General features: G+C 40.8%; 1 protein-coding gene across 1 annotated transcript in view; it reads right to left on the reverse strand.

Moving 5' to 3' along the window:
• The window catches only part of NMT1 (N-myristoyltransferase 1), a 57,183-nt gene that overhangs the window by 27,561 nt on the left and 17,248 nt on the right, over positions 1-12,374 (reverse strand). Inside the window, exon 2 of the mRNA XM_020997412.2 lies at positions 3,226-3,337. Within this exon, the coding sequence (XP_020853071.1) occupies positions 3,226-3,337 (112 nt within the window). The remainder of the gene's footprint in view (positions 1-3,225; positions 3,338-12,374) is intronic.

The raw sequence follows: 12,374 nt of genomic DNA on the forward strand, positions 1-12,374 counted from the left end.
CTAAGCAAGAAAAAGTTGGGGGAAGAGAAAACACAATATACTACTAAGTCATGTTAACTCTATGAAGTACAGGGACTTAAAATTTTTGGCAAAAGAGCTCCCAGTGGCAGATGTTGTGGGATGATGGACTAAAGCACTGGTGTAAGGCAAGGGCTGCAAGATTTGCAGTCAGTTCCTTTACATTTAAAAAACCCTTTAAAGTACTCGATTTCAAACCTTATAGTGTGAGGTATAAAGCTTCTATTTTGACCCCAGGAAGGCTTCGGCTTAAATCCCAGCATTCCTCTTAGGGGTCTCGCAAAAAGAAACTGAAAGCAAGGCAGCAGCTCTCTCTAGAAAAGAGACAATGAACAAAGTGGCTTCATCACATTTTATATGGGCTCTTGGAATGGGTGTTTAAGACTATCTAGCCTAAGCAGTATTTCTAGATGAATAAATGAATCAATCAACAAGCATTTATTAAATGCCCACTATGTGTCTGGTCAAGGGTACAAAGACAAAAGCCAAACCATCCTTAGTCTATATAAGCTATATCTATATATCTGTATCTATATCTCTATCTATCTAAAATAAGTACAAGATAATTTTGGTAGAGAAGACACCAGCAGCTGAGGAGAAGTCAGGAGGAGCCTCATGCAGAAGATGGTGCTGGAGCTGAATCTGGAAGGAAACTAGGGATTCTAAAGGATAAGGAAGGAATTTCCAGGCCTGGGGGTGAAGCCTAGGCAAAAGTAAGGAGATAAAAGACGGAATGTCACAGTGAGAATGGCATGGCCAATTTGGCTAGACTGCAGTGCGTGTGAAGATGAGTAACACATAAAAAGTTAGGAAAGGTGGGTTGGAGCCAGTTTGGGAAGGCCTTTGTATGCCAAACAGAGTACTTTGTATTTGGTCATAGAGGTAACAGGGAGACCTTGTGGTTTATCGAGTTAGAGAGGAACATGGCCAGATCTGTGCTTAGGAACATCACTATGATAACCATATGGAGGATATACTGGAGACAGTATAGATTTGAGGGAGGGAAACCAATTAGGAGATTACTGCAACAATCTAAGCAAGAAGTGATGAGGGCTTGAACTTCAGGTGCTGACCATTTGAGTAGGGAGAAGGGGAAAGATGTGAGAAACATTGTGGAAGTAGAATCAATAAGATATGGCAACTGATTAGGAGTGGAGAGCGAGGTGGTACAAGGGAAAAAAGTCCTAGCTTCAGAGGCAGAAGACCTGGGTTAAAAAATTTCCTTCTGTCACTATCTGTGTGACCATGGACAAGACACTTAACCTCTTTGTGCCTTTGTTTCCTCATCTGTAAAATGGAGAGAGAGGAGAACTGGATAGCTTTTAAGGTTTTTTCCAGCTCTGAATCTATAATCCTATGACTCCAAGGTTGTGAATCTAGGTACCTGAAGGATGGTGGCACCCTTGACAGAACAAAGGGAGATAGTGAGTCCAGGACAGATGGATGGAGTTAGAGGTGGCTTTGTGATCTAGTCTGAACTGTCTAATAGGGAGCCAATGATACATGATTAGAGCTCAGGAGAGAGGCTAGGGCTAGATGAGAGTTATCTTCAGTTCAGTTATTTTTCAGTTGTATCTGACTCTTCGTGACCCTATTTGGGGTTTTCTTGGCAGAGATACTGGAGTAGTTTGCCATTTCCTTCTCCAGTTCATTTTACAGATGAAGAAACTGAGGCAAACAGGGTTAAGCAACTTGTCCAAGGTCATACAGTTAGTTACGTGTCTGAGGCAAGATTTGAACTCAGGAAGAAGAGTCCAGCACTCTATCTACTGAGCCACCTGGCTGAGAGTCATCTACATAGAGATAGCAGGAACCGATGAGCTCAGTAAGAGAGCTAGTACAGAGCAAAAAGTGGGCCTATGAGGGAGCCCTGGCATGTACCCACAATTAGGGGGTAGGCTATGGATGATGACTCAGCAAAGGAGCCTGAGAAGGACCAGACAGGTAGAAGCTAAGACGCACCTAGAGAATTTGAGAAGAATGAGGATTGAAAACAGGTCATCAGATTTGGCAATTAAGAGAACACTGGGGGCAGGTAGGTGGCACAGTGGATGGAGCACCAGCCCTGGAGTCAGGAGGACCTGAGTTCAAATCTGGCTTCAGACACATAACACTAAGTAGCTGTGTGACTTTGGGCAAGTCACTTCACCCCACTTGCCTCACCAAGAGAATAATGGAAATTTCAATTAAGGAATGAGTTTTTACAACTCCTCTTTTCAATTGTTGTCAGGGCCTAAAGTACATGGCTTTGATTACTTTCAATAATGACAAAGCACTATCCTTTGAAAGTGAAGTTAATTTTGGAAATAGTGAAAAAAAATCATTCAGCAGTCAAGTTTTATAAATAAACTAGGCAATTACTGTTTGGAGTCCAAAATGAGGTATACTGTAGTAGTAGGTAGTCAGATTTCCTTAGATGGCTCAAAAACTGGCTTTGATATAGATTCCAACAGAACACCACACAAACATCCTGAATCTCAGTACAATCCCTGGGGTAAGTGCACAACCTCTCATGATGACAGTGAACCACAGCACTCATTTAGATGAGTGACTTCTGACCTATCTGCTTACAAAAACTTTATTGTCACAGGCAATGCTTCCATCAGTCTTGGGTTTGGAACTCTGGGATGCAAGGATCACAATTATGCAGTAACTATTCAGTAGCATCTAGGATAGCATGATAAGCAATAATGCAATGAATAAGTGGTTTTTTTGATGATAGTGAGCAGACCCTGGAGCCTCAGGCTTGGGGACTCACTATTGTGTTTAAAACAGTGAAATCAGTTTCCACCCAAATATTAACAGATACTACAGCACCAGAGACTCCCACATAGGGTCTACTTCAGAGAATTCACAGGTACTAATGGCAATTTGAAGAGATAGGTCTGGAAAAGCACAGGTATACAACTTTTATATCTTGAAGAGAAGCATGGATAAAGCACTAGACTCAAAATCAGAACATGTGGGTTCAAATCCTGTCTAGGTTACTTTCTAGCTGTGTGATCAGAGATAAGTCATTTAACTGCTTACAGCCTCACTTTCACTCTGCACTACTTATGTCACCGGGTGGGTGTGAGGGAAGTACTTTTCCAACCTCAAAGAGATGGCTTTTTTTTTTTTAAAGCAAGTGGTGGAAAGAACCAATATTTCCCTTACAACACTCTTATCTGAGAAAAGCTCTGGGCCCTTGAGAATTAGGTCTTTTACCTTCACAGGCTGGTCTTGGGCAGCATCCAATGTTTCATTGCTTTTCTCTTTCTTTTTTTTCTGCTTCTTTTTCTTCTTTTTGGCTCCACTGTCATTTGCTGGACTCAAACCACTGCAAGACAAAGCAAATACTAATGTAAGATTTAAGAAAAAAATAAACAGTTTGGGACCACACTGACTCAAACAGAAAGCTGTTCTGCCAGACCTCTTTGTGCATACTACCAATGGCTCTCTGAAGCTGATGAAAAAATCTGGGCCCCAGACAGGGCATTTAGAGGAGACCACTGGGGAATACAGTTCTCCTTAATACTCCAAAAGGGAGGCGAAATGAAGAACATCTCATTTATCTGGAGGGAGCTTTTCCACTCCTACTCCTAGTTCAGATGGTATGTTCTTTTTTTCTTTAGGTTCCTATAGTGGTGGGACTAAGTTTAAAAAACAACTAATGACAAGGCCAGAAACTTCTGCCTCACCTGTCACTAACACCCCTTTAGATCACTCAATTAGACAGGATGACAGTCAAATCACGGCACTCTCTTTAACCAGTAATGCTCTTCTCTGTTTACTCTGGCCTTCCCTTTCTCTTCCCCCACTGATCCATTAGGTTACGAGTTTCCCCCGCTGGACCTAATGCACAAAACAGCAATGGAAAGTGGGGGGTGGGGAGGGGAAATTGAGAGAATAGCAGTTCAGCACTGTTGAGACTTGTAGGGAGCACCAGTCTACAGCCAGGGTACAGTGAAATCAAACACTCATGATGAAAATGGGCATGCAGATGGACAGTATGTGCAAAGCCCTAGATGTGCCAGGGAGGTGGTGACATGGAAGAACCTGTGGGATATGAGAAATTTGCCACCCAGCAGAAGAGACAAGACATTAAATACAAAAGAACAGAAGGAAAATATACCAAGGGCATACTGACACTGGTGGGAGGAACTAACTATTAGCAGCCAAGTCAGTGTAGTTAGCAAACAATTTACCTCCTTTGTTCAACCTTCATCCTTGTAGGTGGTACCTCAGGGTACAAAGAGCTATCAGGCATAATAATGGGTGTCACAGACAGTCCTGGTCATTTGCTAATAGTTCTGCCACCATTCTGGACACTATGACTCTTCACGCAGCCCCAGTTTGTGTGAACTTTCTAGGCTGCCCCACATATTAGCTCACTGAAGTTGCAAACCCCTCACCCAACCCCCCAGATTGTTATCAAAGGAACTGCAGGCTAGTTATCTCTCCTCCACCAAGTATAAGACTACATTTACCTCTATTAAACATCATCTTATTTGCTTTAGCCAAATGTTCTAACCTGTCAAGACTCTTGTGGATCTTGCCTCAGTCATCCAGTGTTAAATCCACCTAACCGTAATTACCACCTGGTATCTTTTCCACAAGAACAGAATGCAAGAGTTTACTAAATGTTTGCTAAAATCCAGGTAATTAAATACTAGAGCATTCTCCTGATTTACTAGTTTAGGAAGGTAAGTTTGTCATGACCTTTTCTTGATGAAACTATGCTGGGAACCTTTGAGGTCACCACTTTCTTTTCTAGATGCTCACTTACTATACCTTTAGGAACATATTCAGGAATTTTTACTAGGAATTGAAGTCAGGTTTACTGGCAAGTGCAGACTCTACTCTTCCCCACCTTTTTTTTCCCTCTGGGGGTGGGAGGGAGAGGGGGAAATACGCCATTCTTTGATCCCACTCTCCATGATCTTTTATCAGTGCCAGTCAGGAATAACATGCCAAGTCTTCCAGGACCCTTGGCCATCTGGGCCAGGAGACTTAGACTTGTTGAGGGGATTTTGTACTATCCTTTCTCAACCAATGGTCATTCTCCTTGGCAGTTGAAAACAGAAGCAAAATAAGAAGTGATGGGGGCAGCTAGGTGGTGCAGTGGATAAAACACAGGCCCTGGATTCAGGAGGACCTGAGTTCAAATCTGACCTCAGACACAACACTTACTAGCTATGTGACCCTGGGCAAGTCACTTAACCCCCAATGCCCAACCAAAAAAAATAAAAATAAAAAAAACTTTCTAAAAAAAACCTCATAAGTGTTAGGAAAAATATTTATGAAATAATGCAAAGCCAAAACAACAACAACAACAAAGTCCAAAAACCCAGAAAAAAAAACAGAACACACTAGCTGCAACTATATAATAAAAAAGTAAATAAGAATGAACAAAAATCCTAATATGAGATTAGAAGGAATAAATAGTGTTGACTACACAATAAATAAACTTTGAAAATTATTAGCTGCTCTGATCCTGGGACATAGAATCCTCCAGCAGATCGAGTGATTTCTTTCCTGAACTTCCTTCTATTTCCTCTTTCTGCCTAGGCAGTCTGTAGTACATGCCAATGACAATCCAAACACCCTACCATGCTCACCCATACATAGCTTCCATCATATAACAAAATCTTCTTAATAAGCAATGCCACCCCAAAGAATTGGAAATTGAGAGGATACCCATCAATTGGGGGAATGGCTGACCAAGTTGTGGTATATGAATGTAATGGAATACTATTGTGCTATAAGAAATGATGAACAGGCTGACTTCAGAAAAATATGGAAAGACTTATATGGTCTGATGCTGAGTGAAGTGAGCAGAACCGAGACAACTTTGTACACAATAACAGCCATGTTATGCAATGACTAAGAATGTTAAACTGAACCCTTCTCAGCATTACAAGGATCTAAGACATCTCCAGAGGCCTTGGGATGGAAAATGCTGTCCACATCCAAAGAAAGAACTATGGAAGTCGAATCGCTATCACTTATTTTTACCTTCTGTTGAGTTTTGTTTCATCTTTCTGATGGTTCCTCCTATTGGTTTTAATTTTTACCTACAACTTCACTAATGTGAAAATATGTTTAATGGGTATGTAAATGTAAAGCCTATGTCAGATTGTGCGCCGTCTTGGGGAGGGGGAGAAAAATTTTCAACTCAAAAGCATATGGAAAAAAAAATTTTTAAAAAAAATTTTAAAATTAAAAAAAATATAAGCAATGCCACCCCCATCCCCCCCATCCTGTTTCTTTTAAATGAGGTATACTCAGAGAGAACCACACTTTAGTCATGGGTTTTATCTCACTAAATCTTAGTTATCCTTCAGAAGGTTAAATTTGCCCCGTTGTTTGAGGATCTCTAGTTCATTTTGCTTGTTACTCATATAGTGTGTTTGTATATAGGTATCTGAAGACTTGGGTTTTTATTGCTGGCTTCTTTCTTATGTTTTGTCTCTCATGAGCATATGGACCTTTATTTGCTGATGATTCAGAAACAACTTTCAACTATTTTATACATAGAATGTGAGCTAAATCCTGTCACTTTCTCCTTTAAAATGTCTCTTACACTTGATGGTAGTCAACACTCTTAATCATATCAGTGTGACAGCCACCTTCCTAACTCATATCCTCAGCTACTTCCTGAATATCTAATTAAACTTCCATATCTCTACAGAACCTTCCTAAAATATTGCTTTTCAAGCTCTATGTAATAATAGAGATCCACAGTTTCATGTACAATTTCTCTGTTCCAATATGCATATGGAAAGGCTTATTTTATGTTTAAATTCAGAATTTAAATTTTCTTTTTCTTTTATTTCTTTTGTTTTTTTTTAAATTAATTTATTTTTAGTTTTCAACATTCACTTCCATATGCATTTTTTTTTTGGTGAGGGCAATTGGGGTTAAGTAACTTGTCCAGGGTCACACAGCTAGTGAGTGTTATATGTCTGAGGCCTGAGGCCAGATCTGAACTCAGGTCTTCCTGACTCCAGGGCTGGTGCTCTATCCACTGCGCCACCTACCTGCCCCTTCCATAACCTTTTGAGTTTTAAATTTTCTTTTTCTCTCTCCCCCCCACCCAAGATGACATGTAATCTGATATAGGCTCTACATATACAGTCCTTATTTTTTTTTCCCTATTTTTTTTTTAAAGGCAATTGGGATTAAGTGACTTGCCCAGTGTCACACAGCTAGTAAGTGTCAAGTGTTTGGTCTAAGGCCGAATTTGAACTCAGGTCCTCCTGACTTCAGGGCCAGTGCTCTATCCACTCCGCCACCTGGCTGCCCCCATATACACTCCTATTAAACTTATTAAAATTTTCTTTTAAAAAAATATCGCTTTTATCACTTAAAATGGCTCCTTATTTCTCTCATCAAGTCCAAATCCTCTGCCTAACTTTCAAGATACTCAGTAACGTGGTCCCACTCTACATATCCAACTTTATTTTGAATTATTCGATAATATCTCATCTCTACACATTGGTCCTTGTAATTCCTAAAAAGGCCTCTCATACCTTTGGTCAGGTTATTCTTTCTACACCTTAAACATATACCACTTCTTCCCCTATTTATCCAAATCCTATCTATCCTTCAAGGTCTTCCATAAGTTTCACCTCCATAAAACATTATTGGACTTCTCTTCCCACAAAGGCTTCTGAATGTTTAATTTTTTACTCTCAACCTGTTTTCATTATTTATATGGAAAAAAATCTTTAATCATACTATGAGGTTTTCAAGAATAGAGGCCAAATAAGATATTTTATATAGCCCATAGTATATTGTAAAGTGCTGGGCACACAGTTAGCCATCGATGCTTGATCAAAATAAGTACAAGAACTGGGATGAATTTCTGTCATTCTAGGATTTCATCTGGGAATTGTTTTATTGATTGAATATCTCTGATATCCACTTGTTAACTTACCATCTAGCCCTCATGTAAAAGGGGAAGGGGGGACAGCAGCAAATCTTCACCCAGTTGGTGACCATAGGATGTACTCACTAAAGATATTAATGTATTAACAAGGTATTAACACACACATAGCTTCTTTTATAGTATGAACACCTCCTTGATGGAATCAGAAGGGGGACAATGCGGACTACCTGTGTGACCTTGGAGGAGACCTTTAGTCTTCCTAGATTTTGGTTTTATCATCTACAAAATGAGGAAGTTGAATTAGATACTGAGGTTCCTCCTAGCTCAAGATCTATGATCCTATGAAAAACACTGGGTGAGCAAAATGGGCCAGGGCTTTAAACAGGCAAGCCCTGGAGATAGACCTGCAGTTGGAGAACGTAAGGCATTCCAGGCTCGTACCTGGCAGTGGAGGAAGAACCAGAGCCCTAAAAGGAAACTGGGGAAGGGGAGACAGAAATGAAAGTAAGAGATTTCTTTCTCCCCACCTCTATCACTAGCTCCAAGCTCCACTTAGAAGCAGAGCTACTTGACCAGGAGGAGATATCACATCTAACAAGAAGCTTTGTGAGGACTCCACTAGGAGAGTAAGAGCATCAAAGCCCTGAAGTTCTGTAGTTGTGTGTTGCCCTAGCCACATATGTTCCCTATATATACATGCCCACTGTACTCCAGACCTGAAGCGTTAGGAAGTACCCAGGTACTTCCATGGGCCCTGTTGTAGTAGCTGCTTTATGGGGATTCTATCAATGAGTGCCACTTTGGGGAAGCAACCAGAGGAGGCACTATACTCTGCTTTGGAGAGCAGAATATGTAAAAGAAACTGAGGTACCTAAGCTTTTCACTTTTTGAGATTCCTGAGTAACAATTTACTAAAGTATCTCTTTAATTAAAACAAGATCAAACACAACAAAACTAACAGAGAGGTAGAATACACTAGAAAGACTGTTGGATTTGAAGTAAGAAGATTCATGTGTGAATCTAACCCAGAACATTTCTTCCTTTCTCACTGAGTTCAGTTCCTGGATCACAGTCTCCCTCTTTACCCTAACACTTACCCTTATACTAGGGTATGTGATGTTCCCTCAAATATCCAACTCCTCAGTTCCATCTACTTAATCCCCCTAACCTACTCATTCTGCCTCACCTACACACACAGTAATGGTTACACTCTTGATCTTACTATCTCCTCAAAGTATTCCAGTCATACTCTCCTATTGTTTCACCTACAGAATTTCTTCTAAACCCATTGTTCCTATGCCTTATTCGCCTTAAACCCATTCTTTGTCCTGACGGTGACCTAAAATCCGGCTATGTCTCAGTACTTTCCCAGGCAACCATGGCCTATGTGGCTACACTGTCCTTTCAAATCTGAACCACTTAACTTTGAACCAGTAAATTGGTTCAAAGAATCAAAGAATTGGAGAGTTAGAAGGGACCTCAGTGGCCAACTAGTCTATAGTGTCTCCCCTATTAGAATGTGAGCTCCTTATTAGGGATGGACTGTGGTTTTGCCTTTCTCTGTACCTCTAGCTCTAAGCTCAGTGTCTCATGCATAGTGAACACTCAAGGAATGTATAAGAATGAATGATCCCTATAATATAACTGAGGGGTCTTCCAGCCTCTAAGATCTCTAAGGGGCACTCAGTATCTCTTCAGGGACCCCATTCCATTTTGGGATACCTCTAATTGCCAGAAAGTTTTTCCTGACATGAAGCTTCAACTTGTTTCTTTGTAACTTCTACCTACTTCACCTAGTTTCATCCTTAAAGAAATCTAATCCCTCTTCCACAAAAAAAGCCTCTCAAATACTGATAGCTACCATGTCTACCCCAAGTCTTCTCTTCTCCAGGTTAAACATGCCCAATTCCTTCACTTGATCCACAGACCTGTCATGGCCTCGAGGCTTTTTATCATCCTGGTTGCCCTCCTCTGGACAATCCAGTTTGTCAGTGCTCTCTATCTGCGGTTCCCAGAACTGAGCACAACAATACAGACAAGGGCAAAGTGGGATTATCATCTCCCAGTTCCTGGAGGGTGTCCTCTTCTTGATACAGGCCAAGATTGCATTTGCTTTTTTGACTGCTACATGACACTGACGACTCATATTAAGCCTAAAGTCCATTAAGATTCCCCTATCCTTTTCAGAAAACTGCTTACCACACCTTCTCCATCTCATACTTGTGAAGCTGACTGTTTAAATGTAAAGCTTTACAGTTTTTCATATTGAACTTCATCTTAATAAATTCAGCAATGCTCTATGGGCAAACTATGGATAGAAGGCCAGATCTGACTTGCTCTTGTTTTTGTTTACCCTTGTTTGCCCACCTGCTTTTCTTACTGTAGGATTGTAGGATTCTGACTTGGTAGTTCAGGGAGTTAGCTATCCTCCCCAGCCTAGTGTCATATGCAAGTCTGACAAAAGTACAATCTATATCTTTATCTAAGTCATTGAAAAAATGTTAACCAACACAGGGCCAAGCACAAATCCCTGGGGTGTTCCACATGAAACCTCCTGCCATATTATCAGTGAACCACCAACAACTATGCTTTCTTTGAGTCTGACCATCCCCATCTGATCATATGATCATCTAGTCTGCATCTCTCCATCTTTAAAAGCTTTGCTACAATGTAGGTAATCCACATTCATGGCATTCTCCTCCATCAGCTTAGTGATCCTGTCAGATTAATCTGGCATGACCTATTCTTGATAAAGCCAAGGAAGCTCCTTAGAATAGCTACTTTCTTTTATGGCTATTTGGCAGCCATCTTTTAAATGATCCATTCTAGAATTTTCCCAGGAATTGCCCACGATCTTTCAAATCTCATTGACAATTGTTTGGCAATCATATGTTCTAGTTCTTTTGGGACCTATGGATGTATATACTTCATCTGGGGCAGGAATTTGAATTCATCAAGGTCAGCTAGGGGCTCCCTCACTATCTCCTTACCTACCTTGTATCTATCATCATGCTCACCATTACAAATCTCTGTCGTGCCATTTCCTGTTCAATTATACATTACCCTGTATTTTTAATCCCTTGTCCCTTGTCCTATCACCACACACACCTTGACAACACCAACCATGAATTACACCTATCATTCATCTCTTCCACTCCTACTCACATACTACCGGATGGTGTACCCAACTGGATCATTATTTAACTTCAAAGCAGCCTTCACTTTAAGGTAATCCTTTTTCTCTTCCTCCCTACCTAATTCTCTGTTTTACTCTTAACTGAGGCAACTGCAAACTTCTTATCTCCACCACCCTCCCTCACCTTCACTCCCCCAACCCTCTCAACTGAAGGCCTGGACTCATGATATAATTAAAAAACAGAGCCATTTATTGTGTGCTCCCCCCACCCCTTCTCTTCACCTCTAGGCCACCCCTCTACATGTCTCTGATCATACCCCCTCTCAATTCCTCCAGTGGTTCACTGCCATACCCTACTAATCCTTCAATTTCTCCCTATCTACTGGTTCCTCCCTGCTGCTGACATGGGTTTACAGATGACTTATATGACCAGGCCCATTCTCTCTCCTGCGCTCCAGTTCAGCATCAGCAGCTGCCTTTTAGACTTTCTCATCTCCAGACATCTCAAAAGCAAGACCCACCTTTTCCTGCAAATCCAACCCTTTCCCAAACTTCCCTATTTCTGTTAAGAGCCCCACTATCTTTTTAGTTATCCAAGTTTGCACCTGTTTTTGTTGTCCTCTGCTCCTTACTCCTGAATTCAATCAGTTTTCAAATCTTGCTGTTTCTACATCACCTCTTCCATTAGTTCCCTTATCACTACTCACACAATCACCACCTATCTAGGTTTAGGCCCTCATCATCTCTTTCCTGGACAACTGCAATGACTTCCTAAATGGACTCCTTGTCTCAAGTCTGCCAAGTCCTTTACCAAGCTGGAAAGAGTATGGGACCCACATATGAAAAAATGCTCTAAATCATTATTGATTAGAGAAATGCAAATCAAAACAACTCTGAGGTACCACATCACACCTATTAGATTGGCCAACGTGACAAAATAGGCAAATGATAAATGCTGGAGAAGATGTGGGAAAATTGGAACGCTAATACACTGTTGGTGGAGTTGTGAAATAATCCAACCATTTTGGAGAACAATTTGGAACTATGCCCAAAGGGCTACAAAAATGTGCATACCCTTTGTTCCAGCAATAGCACTTCTAGGGCTATATCCCAAAGAGATCATACAAATGGGAAAAGGATCCACACATACAAAAATATTTATAGCAGGTCTTTTTGTGGTGGCAAAGAATTGGAAATTGAGAGGATGCCCATTAATTGGGGAATGGCTGAGCAAGTTGTGGTATATGAATGTAATGGACTACTATTGTGCTATAAGAAATGATGAACAGGCTGACTTCAGAAAAACCTGGAAAGACTTACATGGTCTGATGCTGAGTGAAGTGAGCA

Source organism: Phascolarctos cinereus, unplaced genomic scaffold (genome assembly GCF_003287225.1).
Source record: "Phascolarctos cinereus isolate Bilbo 61053 unplaced genomic scaffold, phaCin_HiC Scaffold_5;HRSCAF=322, whole genome shotgun sequence".
In the NCBI taxonomy this organism is placed as follows: domain Eukaryota; kingdom Metazoa; phylum Chordata; class Mammalia; order Diprotodontia; family Phascolarctidae; genus Phascolarctos; species Phascolarctos cinereus.